This window comes from Strongylocentrotus purpuratus, unplaced genomic scaffold, assembly GCF_000002235.5.
Source record: "Strongylocentrotus purpuratus isolate Spur 01 unplaced genomic scaffold, Spur_5.0 spur5_scaffold_1, whole genome shotgun sequence".
In the NCBI taxonomy this organism is placed as follows: Eukaryota; Metazoa; Echinodermata; class Echinoidea; order Camarodonta; family Strongylocentrotidae; genus Strongylocentrotus; species Strongylocentrotus purpuratus.
Window position 1 is genome coordinate 37,451,874 of NW_022145594.1, and position 21,983 is coordinate 37,473,856.

General features: G+C 37.5%; 1 protein-coding gene across 1 annotated transcript; it reads right to left on the minus strand.

Moving 5' to 3' along the window:
• Positions 1-385: 385 nt before the first annotated feature.
• On the minus strand, positions 386-21,679 carry LOC583230 (nicastrin). Its single transcript, XM_030978180.1, has 16 exons — positions 21,565-21,679; positions 15,805-15,933; positions 14,009-14,132; positions 12,875-13,005; positions 11,814-11,953; positions 10,362-10,509; positions 9,663-9,769; positions 8,985-9,146; positions 8,175-8,393; positions 6,543-6,709; positions 5,744-5,840; positions 4,420-4,518; positions 3,973-4,054; positions 3,603-3,766; positions 1,955-2,164; positions 386-673 (listed from the first exon to the last, which is right to left on the minus strand). Exons 1-16 carry the CDS (start codon positions 21,668-21,670, stop codon positions 581-583), a joined length of 2,178 nt encoding a protein of 725 aa, XP_030834040.1. The 5' UTR covers positions 21,671-21,679; the 3' UTR covers positions 386-580.
• Between the last annotated feature and the right edge of the window lie 304 nt (positions 21,680-21,983).

The following is a 21,983-nucleotide window of genomic DNA, read 5'->3' on the forward strand; positions in this document are numbered from 1 at the left end:
GGTAGATTCAAGCTTATCAAGCATGATGCAAATCATTATCAAAGGTATAAAATCAATCTAAATGAAGCTCTCTCACTCTTATCTTCACCATCTCAACTAATCATTTTTGTTTCTTCTATTTCTCTCTCTCTCTCTCTCTCTCTCTCTCTTATTATGCTCCTTTGTTTCTCTTTCTCTAATCACGTTTTTCTTTAATGGTTAATTTCTCTCTTTCTTCCTCTCATTCACCCTCTCTCATTCTCTCCCTTACCTATCTCACTCTCTCTCTCTCCCCCTCCCTATCTCTCTCCCTCTCTCTCATTCTCTCCCTGTTACCCCTCTCTCTCGTTCTCTCTTTCATTCAACCTCTCTCTCTCGTTCTCTCTCTTTTTCTCTATCTATCTCTCTTTGTATTTCTTTATTTTTACTTTGTAGATACACAAGAGCATTTATTTATAAATTACCTACAAGCACTAATTTGAGTTCAGTGGAACACTTTAAAAGTGTTTGTTGCCTTCAATCATGTGTGGGGATACGAACAGTTCTGAATATACAAAGTTTGGTCCAGATGAGAACGAAGCGGAAGAGACGGTTACCGGTACTATGGAAACAGATCATCAGATCTCTTGCTCAGGAAAAATGCACCGCATAAGGAGATTAGGATCACAATCATTCCAACTGAGAATGCTACCACCTGGGGAGAAAAACAACAAGGTGATCATTATTTAATCTCTCTTTATTAAATGTCTTTTGGCAGATATTTGTCTTTGGAAGAGATAAGTCAAACTTAAAGCCCGTCTGTACTAGTTTGGCCAGGAGGGATTAGACCACACAGCAAGGTCAATGACAGGTGGCTATCTCATCAGCTCAGCTCTCAAATAACATAAGAAATAGAGGATCATGGGGGACCAACAGGCACTGATTGGGGAAGTTTTCTATATAGAGGGAGCAATTAGCTACAAGTAGGACAGTGGGACTTTAATCTTTCTTTATTAAATATCATTTGGCAGAAATTCGTCTGTGGAAGAGAAAAGGCAAACTTAAAACCAATCTTGAGTTTTGGTAATGGAATTATATTGCAGTAAAAACATTATCTTGAATTTTGTTCATGGAATCACGTTTTGAGAAAAAATGGTTCAATTTAATTATAAATTGTTTGCCATGCAGGAGTTGGGGTGGGCTGTTCAGACCAGCAAAACTTAAACGAAACAAAACTTTCTAAAGATCGCAGCCAATAAAATGCAAGGATTTCAGTAGCTTGTAATAATTATTGTATTTTGTTACTGATAAGTTTTGAAAAATAGGGCCCAGAATGATCTTGCTATGTCACCCACCTCCTCTGCCTACCTACCTCTGGTCCTCTTCAACATCTGTCTCCCTCTGTCGGCATCCTCATCGTACACTTATTTCATGAAACTTACCCAACTAAAGCTGTTATGAATCTATTACGGTTATTTCATTTTGTAAATTGATTTGCACACTTTGACCATTGAATTTTCCCCCTCTAAATCTTGTCTATGAGCCTGTATAAGCTGTTTATTAAAACTGATAAGTGATAATGCAAGTTTGCACACATTTTTGTCCTTTCCCACTTGCATAACCACTGAAGAAGACATCTACAATCAATGAACAGGCATAGCCGTATAGCATCACCGGATTAAAGTAAAGTAAAGTAAGTACATGGATAATAAATGAAGAGTTTAATACCAAAAGGAGCTAAATACATTTTTGTAACTTGAGAGAAAAAAGAATTTGTTTACCAGATTTTGTACAGGCGTCTATGGAAAAGTGATATGAGAAGGTGCATTTTTTCACAATTGCTCCCAAAATTTAGGTAAATACTTTTGTTGAAAGACAGGTACTGAAGTAAACAATGTTCTGATATCAATAACTCAATTTTCATCAAAAGTGGATTTAGCTCTTTTTGGAATTAAACTCTTCAAATACTTAATGTTAATTTCCATCTATGTCTCACCTCCTGGCTTCTGCTTGGTTTTAGGAAAGCCCTAATGCGGTAAGAACTCCACTGAGACTCCGTCCACGTGGAATATACCGTCGACCCCCAATCTGGAGTCTCGCTGTCGAAGGCTGGCGAGATGGCCGGGGTGAGATGTCGGGAGCTCTTCACGCAAAGCCCATGGGTGCCGTTGTAATCAGCGCCAGCCATGAAGTCATAGCTGAATATCTGTCAAGGCGATAAAACATGATTTGCATTGTCAGTGGCAGAAACTTGGAGTCTGGAAAAAATCGCGCTTCGCAAGATATCGTGAGCTTTGATGGAGTAAACCACGGCTTTTTACTTTTTGTGATGCCGTATACCAGTAAAGGACTTAGCTTCACGTTTCTGTACCTTATAACACAGACCTAAGTGTATACCAGTGGGACCATTGTTGTGGGCAGTTACCATTTATTTATATCTTTGAAGAAAAAAATGTGGCACTTTTTGAGGCATATCTGAACGAGCCTTACTTCAGTAGCCAGTGAACGCAGATTAACATTATTTATAAGTTGGAATAATAGGGTATTCTTTCTACCTAAAAAAGTATGGGGAAAGCCTTCTACAGAAACTCACATTTCTTTTGGTAATCCACAGGCATTCGTTGATGGGTTTTTTAATTTTGTTTTTTAATTTATAATTGTACTTGTTTTCTTGTATTCTTCATTATTACAATACTCCTCTATGTTCCATGAAATGAAATAAAATAAAAATGAAAACATGATATGATTCTTCCAGTCCAAGGGGGAATCCTAATTATATCTCCAAAGACAATACATTGTGCATTGTATTTAACAGCAACTTCAAGAAGAAATCTTTCATTTGGCAGTAAACACATATATTATTGTTTATATTATTGTACTTCTGTTTATTGTATTCTTTGTTACTGCTATACTTCTTTATGTTATGTCCAGTTTTTATTGCTACGTATCAATTGAATATTTTTAATTAAAGTAATGTTATTTCATTTCCATAAACTTGTAGAAGTACATGTATAACAGTTACAAAGAATACAAAAAAACAAAGTACAAAACAAAACAAAATCATCAGCTAACTAAGCACTGGCATGAAGGGGGAGGAGCATCATTCTTACAAGAAAAATAAAAACTCAGATATACAATGCTCCTAATATGAGGGACGTGGAATGAGGTGGTATAAGCATCTTATTTTCTGGTCCTTTCCCCTCTTCTTTCCATTTTCTCTCTTTTCTTGCTACATATATCTCTTTCTCTCTTAATACCTTTTTTTCTCTATTCTTGCTATCTCTTTCTCCCTTTCCCCTCTCTATTTCTCCCTTTTTCCTTTTCTCTCTTTTCTTGCTATCTCTTTCTTCTTACTTTTTCAGCACTTGAAAGGGTGGGGAAATAAAACTCAAATATACAATGCTCCGTTCGGGCATCTTCTTTTCTGGTCCTTTTCCCCTTTTCTTTTCATTTTCTCTCTTTTCTTGCTATCTATAAGCGCATAGGGACATGCTATCCTGTAATGTGTTATGCGCTATAAAAGAGCTGAGTATTATCACTACTATTATTTCTTCTTACTTTTTCAGTACTTGACAGAGTGAGGGGAAATCCCCCCCCCCCCTCCCCCTCCAATCCCAAGAAAAGGAAACAGAAAGACTACTTACTTGATCATCCTTCTCCCCTATACAGTTCTCCTTTGCGGTATCTTGGGTCATGGGTTCACTGTCCAGTTCTAGGTAGTAAGCCAACAGTTTACCAACCAGTATGGTGACCTGAGATTGCTGGCTATCGACTCCCACGTAATAGTTATACGTGCTGTTAGATATACCTGTGGTGTTATCAGAGAAGAGAGAATATTCAATGAGAATAAGAAAACGCTTCATCAAGAGGTATACCTGAAAACAGACAACATTATAACAATTTAAGCCCAAATGTCTTCCATGTCTAGAGTACTTCTTAGCACAAAACAAATTTATGATTTATAGATTTAAAGTTGATCCATCACCTGAATAAATAGGTAGAATATGTACTTACTTTTCCATTCTTCCGGGCTGACTGCTTCCCGTACTCGACTGCAGTTAGGTCTCTGATTGAAGCAGTACAAGAGATCATTCACCTAGAAAGAGGGAAAATATCATTTGAATAGAATTGTGATACAACAGAAGGATAAGGCCTGCTCCCACGTGAGGCAGCTACATGGACCTCTTTTGGGAAGAAGTAAGAATGGCAACAAAACAAAAATAAATTCTAATCATATGCCTTATATATCTGTAAATTAAAATAAAGGGTTAAATAAGTGCACGGTGAGATTTTGTGATGAGTATCTCAAAATGATCTTGAAGTTGAAGCCTCTGTAAAAATTAACTCTTAACAGAGACGATAAGCACATGGACCTCAATTTAGGTGCAAAACCAATCACACACAAAAAAAGCATCTTTCTTTATTTGGTTAAAGTAGTCTTAGAAGTAGGTTGACACTTACCAAATTTACATCAGCCGTTATGTTATCAGCATCTGTAGCACCTGGTCTTGCATACAGGTATAGACCCCTTGCAATGGTCGTGGCTAGGTTTGTGAGGGTCTGCAGAATTGGAATTTAAGTGCAAAATGATGGTAATTCACAGCATTTCAATGGTGCCATGTATCTAAAAACATTCACAAGAGCAAGATGAGGGATACCGGTTGTTTTCAACCAGTGAGCCTGAAAAGAAACTCTGACTAGTTGGAAAGACGATTTGCCCAGGTTCTGCAAATACTATAAAGCAACAAAACCGTATCAAGTAGCACATGTCCTGTATATTCAGAACATGACATTGGAGGTGCAAAATGATGACTTTATCTTCTTAGATATCAATACAATTTCAATGTTCAGGGACCTGTTTCACAAAACCTTTTTTCAATGACAAATGACAAAAATCAGTGACAAATCTGCTGATAACCAATCAGAAGCAAGGATTTCAGTAGCTTATAACAAAAACTGTCATTTCTCACTGATGACAAATTTTGTGAAATGGGGCCCTGAAACCAGGACATTTTAAGATGACAATCTTTTGGCCTAAATAGCAGATGCGCTTATTTTTCTTCTAACCGTCTATCCTTTTTATTCTCTTCACTTTGTGCAGGTACTGAAAGCAACGATAATATAATAATAGTCACATTATAACCATTGATTATAACTGAAGAATGACAGCAGAGGCCCTGGCTTCAATTAGGGCCCCGTTTAAAACAACTTGACGTCAATAACAAGTTACAATAACTGTTATAAGCTATTGAAATCATGGCATTTGATTGGCTGAGAGCAAATTTGTGATCGAAATTTTTGATTTGATATTGATAACAAGTTTTATGAGACAGGGTCCTGATACATGTTCCAGTCGATCTAATAGACACAGGAAGTTGTAAGTAGGTTTCCTTATAGTCTTGCAGCTACAAATGAAGTAATATCATTGCAATGAGATCAAGGGAGTATTTCACAAAGACTAAGGTCGACTTTAAGTTGGACTTAACTATGGCAGGCCATTCATAACTGGTTGCTCTCACCATTGGTCTCTCAAGTATGATATTTAGATACCAACATTTCCTTCAATTATGCACTATAAAAAAATGTAAATTCTGTTGATTTGTGACCATGATTTGTACGTCCCTTGAGAGACCAATGCCAGTAAATGGTGAGAGCAAACAGTGGCATGAACAGCCTGCCATAGTTAAGTCCAACTTAGAAGTCGATCTTAGTCTTTGTGAAACACCCCCTAGAAACAAATAAATGTACGTGTAAGAGTGAGACAGACAGGGTAAATGAGACTTACTTGTGCAACTGGGAATATGGGTAAAAATTCAGTGCTATTATACTGGGTATAGTTGATCCCCCATACTTCAGCAATATCCAGTCGACTGTTGTAATATCTAGAAAACAAGAACAAGAAATGACAAACAAGTTACAGAACATCTATTCAATATTAAAGTGTTATAAAGCAATTCATTAGTAGAATATCTCTCTGGTTTTCAGATTCTAAGACAGATATCTAATCACAGAATGTGGAGCAACAGGGTATGAAACGCTGAAACGGACGGCTCCAGACCGAGGAACTTGGAGAGACACTTGATATAGAATTTTGATTGGGTCACTGAACCTGTTATAAACTGACAGATCACTATTGATGAAGACAGATAGTGAGGGTTTTAATGAAAGAGAGGGGAACAACTCATGCACTTGCAGAATGCAAAAACTGGGCACTTTAAAGAGAAGGTTGAGTTCTGAGAGGTGAAAAATAATTTGTGAGCGTTATCATTGTTATTATGCAAGTGTGGAAGAACCTCACTCTACCCATAATGCAAGACACATAAAGAAGCAATATTTCATTGTGTACAATAATTGCATTCTAGTGGCTTTGTCCTCTATTGACATATTTCAATATCCCCAGTTATGCCTGTACAAACTACATTTATCTCATTACTTAGTTAAACATTTGAGCTGTAAAACCATTTCAGTCTAATACAAGCCACTATGTGAACTGTGAAGTATGTTTCCTACTACTTAGTTGCTGGTATACTTGTCTTTCTGACAACAGCATGCTAGAACACTGCTTAGAACTTAGTCAAACTTACTTATTTGCATATTCCCTCTCATGATCTGTGATGACAACTCCCGGTATGTCTGTCCCGTTTCTCAAGAACTGCTGGAATGAGGCTGGAGGAAGTGGTTGGTCCAGAGACACGTTGTTCATTGTGACGTTGACTGCGGAGGATCTCAGGAGCTGCATAAGTCTCTCCGTCTAAAAGAAGACAGCAAGGTCATTTCAATTAGCTAGTGTGGAAAATCTTGCACTGACTGGAGTGATCGAGGGGAAAAGGAGTAGGGGTAGAAGGAGGATTCGGTGGATGAGTAGCTTAAAGAGTGGGATTTCTGAAAGTGGAATCGATCTCAGGGAAAATGAATTACTTCATAGAATATGGGACAGAGAGTTGCGGCATTCCATGGTCGCCAACGTCTCAGGACACGGCACTTAAAGAGGAAGAAGTGTAAGGTTCCTTCGTCAAGCCATTTAATGCTGGCTTGGATGGGATGGACATTTTTTTTCTACCCTGGCAAGGTAGTTAGGTCCTTTGACATGACATCGATCTACACATTTGCCTCTCTCAACCCAGGGGCACTTTTGGTTACCCAGTACATGCTTATTTTTTTACTTTGTAAAGCACATAGAGAAACTTTTCGTTTATTGTGCGCTTAAAAAATGAATCTTCAAGTTCAAGTTCATTTTATTTCACATCCAATAAAAACATCATTATAACATTAAAAATACAATTATACAAAATGCAATATATATAAAATATAATAAGAACAAATAAAACAACAACAGTAACACTAAAATTGATTAATGGGTGGAGTAGGGATGTGAGGGACCAGCAAAGGCCATTGACCTATCTAGGCTGGTCCCCTTTTTCTACAACCCCAAAAGTAAAATCTTTAGTAATTAAAAGCAAAATATTGACAATATAGACATTACATTAACTAAGACATATAAACACACATACAAGGACAGGCAGAATTAATAAAAGCTAAAAAAGTATATTGTAACTTGATATTTGTTTGTGTTTAAAATTACGCTTAAAACTAGACAATGTTGGGCATGCTTTGAGAGAATCTGGTAAGTTATTCCAAATAATGGATCCTTTATATTTTATTACTGTTCTTGACAAATTATAGCGAAATGAAGGAACATAAAGTTTGTGTGAATTTCTAGTACTATATTGATTTATATCTCTATTAAAAATAAAATAATTATTAAAACAATCAGGTAAAGTAGTTATATTGTACATGTAAGAGAACATAAAAGCTCCAATACTTATATCATATAGATCATAAAGTTTTAAAAACTTCAGCTTAAAAAACAATGTACCTGTATGTGCTTTATAATATGAGTTTGTTATAACCCTGAAGGCTCTTTTTTGTAATAAAAATAGCTTTTGAAGCAGATACGAAGCGCAGTTGCCCCATACAATAATACAATAATTAAAATAAGGCAAAATCATAGAGTTATACAATTGTACAAGTATGCGTAATGGTAAAATATCTTTGAGTCTATTTCAAACACCAATGACCTTTGACAGCTTGTTATTATTAAAATAAAATTAAAATTAATCAGTAAAGTGCCTTATAAGAAAACATCAGTGACCTTGCAGGGAGGTCTAATCCCCCATGGCCGAACTCATCGGAAAGAGTCTTGAAGAGTCACTCACCCCCTGTTGTGTAGTTGAGTCTGACTGTGACAGGGGGTCGATGTGCATGTAGAAATGATCTCCCTCCGACAAGGCCAGCTGTCGTACCTCTAGGACCGCTGCGACGGTCGACAGGTTGACTTTGGATGGCTGTGTCTTCGTATCGTCAAGCTTGTAGGGGAAAATCCCTTTGTTCATGTCGTACACCATACGTGATGATCCGATGTAATCGTAGCTTTCCTGTAGAACATACCAGTAAATTAATTTGGTGAATAATGTAGTGGTGGTTATTTTACCTGACTGCTAAGAAAGCATAAATGCTTGTTAGTAAGCAGCCAGAGGACCTACAGCTCAAGGTCCTCTCCGAGAGACCTGGTAAAGAGGATTAATGCCTTACCAAAGGGCACTAGCGCATCGTCTTGGGTTCGAACCCGGTCCCCAGATTACGAGACCACTGCTCTACCGACTGAGCTATCGCGCTTCGTAGAGCTCAAGATGATGTAATACAGTTACGCAAGAACAGTCTTGATAGGTACTCTTGAAAGTTGCAATGTAACAAATTCAGTAAAATATCTTATGGCAGCAAATCTGAAGGGTAAAGACAGATATCATCAATGCAGTCATATTTGCCTGTGTGATTTCTCCCCTATAATAATCCTTTTGAAAAAAAAAATCAGGTTTCATGCACTGCAACAAATATTCTTTATCAACAGTACCCTTTCATCATTTGTTTTGAAAGGCATGCAATTATATGTTCACATTTTCAAGCCCATTGAACACAATTTTATGAGAAATGAACAAATATTTTTCGAGTAGCAGAGTAAGACTTACGCCTTGGAAGAAAGTGAACATGATGTTCTTCATGTCCTGTTTGGTTTCTAAAGGCAGCGCTCCTATGGCCTGGGCCGCAGCGAGCAGGGCCACAAAACCAGATACTGTGTTCTCTGCACCCTGTGTAGGCAACGCCTGGTAGAATAGGTCAGCTATGTCCAACTATATGGTGTGAAATAAAGGGAGGAAGGTTAAAGGAAGATACTGTAGTAATCCGTTTTCATGTGCAGTAGGTCAAAATTGGTTGACACCAGACTTGGTGGAAGTACCATTAATGGGTGTACAAGTCTTGCACACAGCAAACCCATCATGTACAAGTCTTGCACACAGCAAACCCATCATGAACAACTCATGAAAAGTTCCAAGTTGTGAATGTTTCTGATTACATGTACACAAACATACAAGCAGAGAAAGGGTTATGCTTCAAGGAATTAAAGCCTGTCTGTACTAGTTTGGCCAGGGGGGATTAGACCTCCCTGCAAGGTCACTGACAGGTGGTTATCTCATCAAATCAGCTCTCAATTAACATAAGAAAAAGGGGATCATGGGGGACCAACACGCACCGATTAGGCATTGCTTGCTATTTAGAGGGCACAAGTAGCTATAAGTAGTGCAGTGGGGCTTTAAATGTAGTTGTTGCCGAGGCATCCAAAATCAACAAAAAGGTTCGATTCTCACCTGAGCTGCGGCTATGATCATTGATTTATCAGGGGGAGGTGTCGATTTATTGGTTGGTAGAAGAGTGGCCCAGACGTTCCAGTCTCCTAACGGATCACAGTAAACACCTGCAAGAATAAAACAATACCAAGGTTTAGCAAGTCTGTGTATAGGGTTTAGCGTTCCCCAAGGCATTACATTTGATACAGACATTAATAGTGTAAACTGCTCAAAGGACACAGGAAGGGAGGATATCTATAACCAGGGCAGCGTTTCATGAAACCGTTATAAATACAAGTTCACCGACATCCCATTGAAACGTGTGTTAAACTTAATACACGCATTTCAATGAGGTGTCGGTGAACTTGTACTTACGGCAGTTTCGTGAAACACTGCCCAGGTTGTCTTTGCATGCTAGGGAGAAAGTTTTATTGGAATAAATGTATTAAAATAATATTAAAAAACATCAACAATATCAACAACTTAAATGCAGTGAAATCACATTTTACCCCCTGAACTGAGTGATCCAAATCAATCAGGTTTGCAGTCCACTATCTCTTATGTACATATTTACAATTGATATTTACAGAATAGGGCCCTGTATTATTGAAGGAACCTGTACATAAACACCTCCTGCATATAAAGACCGCTTGTCTTATCACCCTTGGAACAGTCTTTATATACAGGTTTGACTGTCTACAGTTGAAAAATGCCACCTACTTGATTCCAGGTTTGTCATCCTCTGTGTTCTCCACATGCAGGTGGGTGTGTCCTTTGCTCCGAACATGAAGTCGTACATCTCACCGGCGCACTGTGGGAAGGGTTGTTCTTTGCCCTCCGCGTCACGATGGTTGTGCTCCTCGTAACACTGGACATAAAACAAAGTATAAATCATTATATACCTCTCTTTAGAAATCTAGCCATCTGATGGTCGAAATTGCAGTCGTGATTTTAACCATTCCCCTCATACCCGCCTACCAGTCACTATTCTTTTTAAAAATGCTGTCATGCTGCGATCCCCATTGGTTTACGTGTTTAAATTGTCTTTGTGCGAGCGCGGACACCATGCAGTGCTTTTTGTCTGCGATTCCCAAATGATTTAAATTTTCAGTCATTTTTCCAGCGAAGATTAACAGACAGTTTCTCAGATTTTCTGTGATGTTTTAACCAAACTTTACTCAAGAGAAGGATAAGGTGAGAATTCTTGGTAGATTTCTGTTTCAATTCGGCATATAAAAGACGTATCGACTGCTTTAATATTCGAGGTCTGGCTCTCAAAGCAGTCGATATCTCTATGATATTGTGAGGAGTGATTCTGTGCAGTGAGTCTCTTAGAGGTGCTGTGGTCTAGTGGATAAGTCTCCAGACTGTGAACTACAAGGCAAGGGGTTCAAATCCCAGGTGGTACTAATGTCCTTTGGCAAGATATTAATCTACATTTGCCACACTCAACTAAGTGTAGTAAGTGGGTACCTGGTAGGATTCATTCTTTGTATGCACTGAGCGCTACAGTTGCCAGAGCTAATTCTGGGGTAACATTATCCAAATACGGTAATAGCATTACCGTATTTGCCGGCGTAAAGGCCACAGTATTTTTATAAAACTTTATATCAATTAAAAATTATGACAAATGAACTATAAGCTACTGAAATCCTGGCATCTGACTGACTGGGAGCAAATCTGTCATAGAAATTTATCATTTGTTATTAATAGCAAGCTAAATGAGCCAGGGCCCAGCTCCAACAATATTGAATCATCAAAACAATGCTACTTTACACGTAAAACTTACTACTAATATTGTTACTAACATCATTGTGATGCTAAATATATTACTAATTGCGGATGAAGTATCAAAAATAATATCGCTAGTGATATTCGTTTGTCTCGCAATGTATGGTCAATAAGGGATCTAAAAGATCACGACGTTTCGTGCGCCGCTGCAACACTTCATCAGGTGATAAAGTATATTGTAAGTAAGCGTGTTATATACTCTACGGGTGGACCGACAGTCAAATAATTTGATCAATCATTCAAACAATAACGGACAAAGCACACAGGTGCTCAACCAACCGGTGCTGGCCAGCTGGACGGGGATTGTCATGACGGCGTATCATACGCATCCAAAATTCTGGGATATCGATCCCGTTGTCTCTGTTGAAATTATGTACTTACATCTTTTACAGTTTGAACATCTTCTGGATCAATGAGAGCAAAGATAGGAATGCCCAAATCCATGAAGGTCATCCCGTTCCCTACACTGTTCCAAGTGACCTTCTTACAGTTAGAATACTCCGGGTTCCCTGCATACATCCCTAGAGAGAAACAAACAACAGAAATACTGCTTTGATGTTTTTATGTAAACATTTATTCATTTTTATATATTTTTCCAATTTGCTATGTTTTCTTTAAATATGTATATATATATATTTTTTTTTTTAATGCTTTATTATATGATTGTATGTTTGATGTAAACTTTAGACTTTTTGACAAGTCTTGAATAAAACTCATTTGATTTGAAATGAATTGAATTGAATAAATAAATCTTTTTATCAAAAATTTCAAACCTGTCAACTTTCAACCGCAAAAATGATCTCAAAGTATATTGAGGAATACAGTGTAACTTTGCGCACTTGAAAACATGATGATAACGGTACCTATTTTCAGAAAAATGCATCTGTGCCATAAGTATTCAAATAAAGAAAGAAATCTGCAGTACATGCACATAAGGATAGCATGAAGGCAAAAATGTTGTAAGTAAATATATTCAAATACTATTGAATAGAAGAAGAAAAAAGGAGGAAGCAAAAAATAAGAAGGAATGATTGTCTGCTAATCAATAGCCTATGTGGTCTTTATAGGCAGGTGGTCTTTATGTACAGGGACCTTTAGTACATGTTTCAATGAAAAAGCATTTTCAAGGGAAACAAAAAATGTGGTATCTGTAGACAGGTGGTCTTTCTATAGCAGGTTTGACTGTATATATTACAGATTACTTATTTCTACATGACTTGAGGAGGCGCGATAGCTCAGTTGGTAGAGCAGTGGTCTCATAATCCGGCAACCTGGGTTCGAAACCAAGGCGATGTGCTAGTGTCCTTTGGTAAGGCATTAATCCTTAATACAAGGTCTTTCGGAGAGGACCCAAAGCTATCGATCCTCTGGTTGCTTACTAACAAGCATTTATGCTTTTTTAGCAGTCAGGTAAAATAACCACCGCTACACTACACACTTACCATAGTTATCATTAGGACATGACTTGTCAGGTGAGAATGGTGTTGTTTGATTGATCATAGACATTGGGTCCGAGTGGTCCACCATGATACCATTAACCTTCTTAGAATCCAACAGTCTCTGCACATTATCTCTGAAAATAAACAATTAAAGTTTCATCTCTAATTAGGTATTTGTAGATGGTTGGGTTAAAAAATTGATAGAAGATGAGCGAAAAGAGGTGTAAAGTGTATTCATTGAATATCATGTGAAATCGGGACATGTTGTATAGCATGTGGACCATAGTGTGGTATCTATCACCGTCCTTTCACGGTTTCTGCATGATCCACCATGATACCGTTCTCTGAAAATGAACAAGGAATAAATCAGTGTTTTCTTTATCTGATGGTGTTTGATGGGACCTGTTTGCTATCAACAAGTTACAATTCTTTATATAAGTTAAACGGAAATCATAGCATTCATGGCTCTGAGTGAATTTGTTATGGAATTGTTGGAACTGTTATGTTGTAGGAGTCAACCTCACATGTTCCCTGAATATACCGTAAACAAGAAATAAATTACAATTTCTTCTCTGATTAGGTATTTGTAGACGGTCGGATTAAAAAAATTGAATAGAAGATGAGTGAAAAAGAGGTGTAACTAGTCGATGTATAGTGCATTCATGGAATATCATGTGAAATCAGGAAATTTGATGGCAAATTGGGTAACGCCTGGCTGGAATGCTCCCCAGGGAGTGGAGATTGTGCACACAGTGTGTGGGGGCAAGTATTGAATCCAATGACTGGGGTAACAGTATATCTGTAAAGCGCTTAGAGACATCATAGATGTATTAAATGCTATATAAAAGCAGAATTATTATTATTATCTTTCACTGTTTATTCATTGATATTGGGTTTGAAATATCCTACATGATATCGTTTTCTGAAATACAATAAATCACGTAAAACCAGGGACCCGTTTCACAAAGCCTTTTTTCAATGACAAATGACTAAAATGATAAAATCAGTGACAAATCTGCTGATAACCAATCAGAATCAAGGATTTCAGTAGCTTATAACAAAAACTGCCATTTGTCACTGATGACAAGTTTTGTGAAACCAGGGCCATTGATAGAACAAAGAGTGTCTTCCACTTACAATGTAAACATTTGAGGTGACATCACTGCTATGTATGGAGAGTAGGTACCAGTATTAAGCAACCAGTCCAGATCAGCTACTTTCTCTATGAGGTGAAGCACTCCATTGTTCCCATTGAATTCACCTGTAATAGAGAAAGGATGACATCAAACGATAATAGAGCGCTTTTGCAACACGGGAGAATTACAGCGATACAGCTCTTCCGTCCTGTTTAGGGAACAAATGCTTTAATGGCCCTGTACAGGCGTGAAAATCAACAGGACGGAGAAAATTCTGGTTCGCCCATGCGCAGATTGTTTTTTTGCTCGCGTTACCGTCGTCTTTGCCTTCTGTCGTGTTTGCGAAAACGCGCTAATGATAGGATGAATTGAAAACGGTATTGTAAAGACACAACTGCTCAAATATGTTATGTGCATGGCTATACAGTGTGTCCCAGAAAAAACAAAACGAAGAGAGAAGACGAAAGACTTGATGCATGGCTGATCGTCAACAAAACGGAGTTAAGTCTTTCGTCAACTCCGTTTGTTGCTATAAGGCAGGCAGCCAGTGAAAAACAAATTTGTTTAACCAAATTATGGAAATGCAAGCATTACTTTAAACAAACAGAACTGTGTTATTCCTGGCTCATTATTCCTGGCTCATTTTTCCTGATCGAGGTGTCGTATGAAAGGGCAGAAAATGAACTTTCTAGAAATGTGATTTTCTCTTTGAAATTCAGATATCACCCGCTAAAAAACTTTTTGGTACCCTCTCTTCGAATTGTTTTTAATCAATCATGCATGAAAAATGCATCATATAAGTTGTATCAAATGAAAAAGGAGGATCTAAGCTTTACAAATATGTGTCATTTATTAATTATAATTGTGATTAAGTTATGATAAAACATCAATAATTTTCGATTTCGTTTTTTCTGGGACGCACTGAACATTACAATATTAAAAGGCAATTTAACATTCAACAACTTGAATTGGCTGATAACAGATACATTACAGATACAGGTTGGTGGCAGACCGAAATATATTTGACAAAATAATATACATGTATTGCATGAACATTTTAAAGTTTAGACATGGAGGTCATTACATTGCATGTACATTTACTTCAATCTCATATTGACTGATCTGTTATTACAATGTAACTTATAATGTGCTCAGGGACAAATCTCCAATTTGCTGTCATCTAAAATATCAAATATTTCCACTCCTCTCCCGAGTTCACTTTCCCTCTACATCATTAATCAAAACATTCTATAGATTGCATTGTTGTATGCCCTCTAAAAATCAAAAGGGCCTACTCAGTGTAACCAAATTTAATTCATAAGTCTTTGTGAAGTACCTTAATACAATTTATTTCATTCACCTGATAAGAATAATAGTTTTTCAATAGTCAGAATGCAAACTGCATATATTAAGTGTTGCTAGGTACATGTAGGTCAAGACATAGGCTCAAATTCACAAAGGAGGTTTTCGTACATCGCGGTTTTTTTAAACCAAGGTTTGTCAACAAACCTCCTTTGTGAATTCGGGCTATAGAGTTTGTCCTACCTGGCAACAACTAATGTATGCAGTTCAGATTCTGTCTATTGAAATACTATTATTCTTACCAGGTGATTGAAATAGTTTGTATCGAGGCAATTCACAAAGACTTGTGCATTCAATTTGGTTACATTACGAAAATGGCCTATTGTAAACATCAGAAAAAAGATGTTTTAACCATTTTGTGTGATGATGAATTGAATGGGGGAGTTGTAAAAAAAAAGGGGTACTTCCAAGCAAAAGGCCTGTAGATATACTTACTGGTGCATCCAATCTGATGAGTGGCATTGAATCTCCTTACACAGGGACCAAAGTTCTTGATATCATAATAGATCATATTATGGGTTTTTCTGCTCGTTGTTTGTTGAGCGCCATGGATATGGTCAACAACTGTTGGGAGAAAAGAGAATTGATAACATGAGCAGAGCTGCGAAGTTGCGATTCATACGCTGGTCAAAGCAGGCTGCAGATACAAACCCTGTATCTAGAGAGCAAGACGTTTTGTGTGTGAACGGAAATACATCCTTAACTAGACCTGGCACTGCTCTTTAAATGCTCAGTAGGGCCATTGCGCATTTACCAATGTACTGCTCGTAAATGCGCAATGGCCCTACTGAGCGTGTGAATCTCGAACGACCGCACCGAAATTTTCTGTGTTAATGATGTTGTATCTAAAGATGATTAGTTTAAAGCTCTTTAAACTAATCAGCTTTAAAGGGATCGTTTAACAATGTTAAATCTGAGATACACGACCCTACGTGTTATCAGTGTCTGTGATATGGTGTAATATTGACCCTTACCGAAAAGGCAGGCCTGCTTATAGCCTGCATCAAGCCTGCATAGCTGCTAAAAAGCAGGCTAATTCCTTAGCAAGCACTGACCTGCAAAAACGCCGAAATATGCAAATTAGGCAGGCTTAATTTAGCCTGTACATTTTAAAAGCAGGCTTATTTTAGCCTGCAAAATCATATTAACCTGGCTCAATTAGCCTGCAAAATTGCCCTGCTTTTTTAGTAAGCAAATTAACCTGCTTTGTTAGCCTGCAAAAACGCTGAAATATGTAAGTTAATTGCAGGTTAATTTCAGCATGCTAATCTAAAATGCAGGCTAACAAAAATGAAGATATTCGATTAATTGCCATCACTATCGGTACAAGACTTCTATTGGTATATCGACTCAGGTAGAGGAACGAGGGATAAATTGATACATCATAATCAATATTTGCAAGTGTCCACCAATAGGAATATTCTAACCTCAATTGCATTAGACTAACTCCATCACAAAGATCATTTGAAGTTAATACAAGATTGACTTTTGTAAAGGTACAGGCTCATACACCTATATATAGAAAACATACATGCTATTTGAATTGGTTAGTATTCGTATAATCAATATATCTATTGCTAAAACGTGAATGTAAGTGTGATCAGACAAATAATCTATTGGTCAATAATTTCCAAAGAAAAATACAATCACAAAATTGATATGTGCATTAATTGTCATAATTTGCTTAACAATTAATCATGATAAATGTATTTTTCTGTGAGACGTGTAAAGTAATAATGAATATTCATGAGATACTAGGCCTGAGTCATGTCGGGATTTTCATAAACCGGGTCCCGACGGCCTTGCACCGATCGGGACCCGGTGTCCCGAAATCAGCTCGCAGGATTTGTCACTTGCCTCTATTAAAAGCGCATATCATCAGTATGTCCCTTAAAAGTGACCTTTTTTATCAGTCAAATAAATCAACACATGCATACCTCGGCACAGATTGGTATATTCTTCCATTTGACAATATTTTCATCCATGATTGGCGATGTTTAGTGCCATTATCGTGCCTCTAAAAGTTTAAAAAAACTCGAGCAAAAATATAAAGACAACATTCGTGACAACATTCGAGCCGCCATTTTGATTCATGCAGGTTGAATAAATCAGCTCAAAAATATGAATGTTAGAATAATAAAACGGCTTTCTAAAAACTTCTTCTTTACAACATACCGATCAAATAAATTTTTTAAGACTAATAAATATTTATCTCTTATTTTAAACATCGCATGCTTTTTTTTTTAAAGCTGAAAATTACTTGGTAATCACAAGAAGTTTCGATATGGATAGCTGTTGCAAGGCAAGTTCAGACTAGTCACGGAAAATGCGCAGTGCACCTCTTAGCTGTAATGCGTGCCAGACCGAACCAAAACAAATATACTTGATCGTAACAAGAAAATAAGAAATCATTCAAAACTACGAGAGCACAATTGGAAAGAGAACTACTGCTCAAAATTACCATAATCAGATACATTACTTGGACAAAGAATTCAGTAATCGCCCAAGAAATGCCACAGAAATTGTGATAATCGAGGAGTAACTGGGTACATTTTTATCGCATTGGGCCTGCTGCAAATACTCGAACCCTTTGTTATACTGCTTTTACCGTAGAGGGCGGTATTTGTTTTCTAGCCTCGTGTTCAGTTTAAACACGTGTAGATCGGAGCTGCAGGCCCATTCTGATAATAATTGTACCTATAGTAGCTCCTTAAATATCACTATTTCTGATGCTTTTCTTGGACAACTATTGTACTCTTCCTCCAAGTTATGTATCTGCTTACGATAATTTTGAGTAGTTGTCTTTCCAATTGTGCTCTCGTAGTTTTTAATGATTTTTTTTCGTTACGATCACGTCTTTGTTTAGGTTCGTTCTGGCACGCATTACAGCTAACGATGAGCACTGCGCATTTTTTCGAGACTAGTCTGAACTTGCCTTGCAACAGCTATCCGTATCGAAACTTCTTGTGATTAGCAAGTAATTTTCAGCTTTTAAAAGAAGCATGCGGTGTTCAAAATCAAAGAAAAAATATCTATTTCGTCTTTTAAAAATTATTCGATCGGTATGTTGTAAAGAAGTACTTTTTAGAAAGCCGTTTTATTATTCAAACATTAATGTTTCTTTCAACCTGATTCATTAATCCTGCCGAGAGACCCGGCCAGTACAGTAGCTGGCTAGCAGCTGGCAACAACAACCCCATGGGGCGAACTGCTTTGCAACCCATATTTATATCAGCAGTTCAGGATTGATTGATTCAGGATGAGCTAGAATATGATTGGTAACAATTAAATACTTAAGTTTTAAGGTGGATTGATTTTAGTGGTGTGCAAAACTGCAATTTCTTACATATTTCATTATTTTTTTCGGAGCGTCGGTTCTCAAAAAACGAAACCGGGACCCGACGGCAACGGTCGGGTCCCGGTGTGATCGACCGTACCGACTCAAGCCTAAGTATTGCAGGTTAATTTTAGCATGCTAATCGAAAAGGCAGGCTAACATAAATGAAGGTTTCTATAGGTTTCTATTGGTCCCATATTGGGTTCAATTAGTCTTATTGGTTTATATTGGTCCTATTGTTCCTATTGGTAGATCTATTGGTCTTATTAGTTTCAATTGGACCAATTGGCCCCATTTAACTCTAATCGGGATTTCAATTGGTTTCAATTGGACCAATTGGCCCCATAAGTTATTTCAAATGGTTTCAATTGGACCAATCATCCCCATAGACTTAAATGGGACTTCAATTGGACCAATCAGCCCCATAGACTGTAAGGTTTTCAATTGGGTTCAAATATATCTTTTCTTCATATAAGTTGCAATTCAATTACGATATTTAATAAACACAAGACTATATCAATGTTATAACTATGGCCTAAAAACATTGCTCTCTCTTTAGGCTCCATCATATTTCTTCCTTTATTTAACTTAGTCTTATGTATTATTCTGTTCGTTTGTATACATGCATCCCCCCAAAAAAATTATTACAAAAAATGTAACATATGCCAAATGTAATGAAATAAACATGTGTAATATGAAAATAAAATGAAATTGAAACTGAATTGGACCAATTGAAGTCCAAAATAGGGCCAATTGGTCCAATTGAAACCAATTGAGTTCCCATTAAAGTCTAATAGGGCCTAGGCCAATTGGTCCAATAGGGCCAATCTGGACCAATTGAAACCAACTGAAGTCCTATTAAAGTCCCATTGAGACCAATTAAAACCAACTGAAAAAATGAAAATTAAATTGGTGTTCAATTGGTTTCAACTGGATTTTTGTCTTGGGATGCCTCCCCAAGCGCTCGAAACCTTGCTTGCTCGGCTTTCTATGAACCTATTTTTGTTTCAACTCTCAAATCACCCCTGATATATAACATTAAACGTGCATGTGAAAAATAACCTGTAAAAAGCAATAACAGGTTAAATTTGTGTTCTAAACCTGCTCAGAGGACATTTCTTCAGATTGCAGGTTTAACAAATTATGATAGAAATTTACATGCTAAAGATTAAACTGCATCTCATCTGGCATGCTAAAGATTTAACCTGCTAAAACTGTATTTTGCAAAATGCATGCTAATTTTAAACTGCAGGCTGAGATTTAGCCTGCTAAAAACTGTTAGACTGTGTTTTGCAAGATGCATGCTAATAACAGGCTAAAATTTAACCTGCTAAAACATGTAAGACTGATTTTGCAAAATGCAGGCTAAAATTTAACCTGCTAAAACATTTAAGACTGATTTTGCAAAATACAGGCTAAAATTTAACATGCAATAGAATAATTAGCATGTATTTAAGAATGCAGGCCAGACGCAGGTTCAAAGCAGGCTAAATAAGCCTGCGTTTTCGGTAAGGGGAAGCCCTAAAAAAATTGCGCTTCAAAATGATCAAGAAGTGCCTCAAAAAAGTAAAAATCTTTGAGTGACCGGTTTTACCATACTCGTTTCCCCCAATAGACTGCAGTATAATGAAAACTGTCAGGCGAACGGTTTTCAAAATTTGTAATTCCAATCATAAATATCTTGATAATCAGACAGGCGATCGGCTTGCAAAAGTCATGGGGTTCCTGACTGACCTAAAGTTTTATAATTATCATTGCATCATGAGCTAAATCCAGAATTTTATTTCAGAATCTGAGACAAAGTTACCGGATCCCTTTAAAGAATTTAATCCCTGTGTTTTTCATGACTGATAGAAAACATCTTGAACTTGACGTTTTTCTTCTTCCTCAAGTACTACCCCTCTTAATCTACATTTCTTTCTTTTTATTTTAACTCAAACTTCAGGCTTAGCTCATTTTTGTGTTACGTTCCCTTGGCAGTAGGGGCCCTGGACCAAGAATAAGGATCGTCTGCATAAACAAGGACAGATTCGTCCTCAAAAATCAGGATCGTCTGCATTTTCGCAGATATTTCATATTTTTGATCAGCGTGTTGCGTTGGCAATGCGAAAAACGCATTCTGCAATGATTTTCTTGATGCCTTTTACATTGACTTTGTAGTTGTACAGAGACTTTTACATTATGAGCGATAAATCCTTGACCTTGGGAAGACGGACAACTCATAAAAGTAGACGGTGAACAGTCTAGGGTTATTTTCTTACGCGGAATCCATTTTTGCATCACCAGTGGACGGTTCGGTAACCCGAAACCTGCAGAGCGCTGATGAAGGAAAAAACGTCCGTGAAAATGCCAACGATCCTTATTTTTTAGGACGCATTTTGTCTGCGTTTATGAGGACAATCCTCATTCTCGTACCAGCGCCCCTTCACTAGCTTCGAAGTCGCAGCAGAAGTCTTCTCAATTTCAATTTGAAATAATCTACTGTAAATCTAAGATAATGTAGAACAAACAGACAAACAAAAAGGGCTAGGGCCTACATACATCACGTTTTGCGACAAAGATTATCATGATCAAAAGCATCTGTACGCGTGGGCCTACATGTAATGTAATGGTGTATCCAAGTGCAAGTTGCACATGCATGCAGCTGCATAAACTATAGCGTTGGCATAGCCGTGGCGTTTGGCAATGGCAGCAATAGGCGATCTGTGTTGAACGAATGAAACATGATTCGCTCGCGCTCCTGCTCATCGACACAAATTTAAGACTAGAACTACACGAAATTCGCATCAATAACAAATAGATAAGGAGTGTCATTCAGAACTTAGCCATCTAGACATATTTCACCTCAAAAGACTTACCAGAAAGGACGACAAGAAGGGTAAATATTAATGACCGGATATGAGTTTCAAGTGCCATGATAGTTGCCATTTTGGATAGACTCGTTGTAAGTTTTGTTGTCATCATCTTAACTCACTTCCGGGTAAGCAGGCTCGCCGTACTCGTGGGGGGGGGGGGGGGGGGGGTACTCAGACTTGGTTTGGACGGAGTGTGCCGCTCAAGCTTTGAAACTCCTTCACAATTGGGGGCATTTTTCTCGAAAACAAGACGAATTTTTCACAATTTTGGGGTGTTTTTCGGGTGTTTTGCAAATTTTGGAAATTTTGAAAATACGGAATCATTTTTAATCGTATTTTTGTTAAAAGTAGGAGTCCAAGAGTGTATCCGTGGTTCGGGGGGGGGGGGGGGGGGGGGGGTGATAGGTGCCGAAATATTTTCG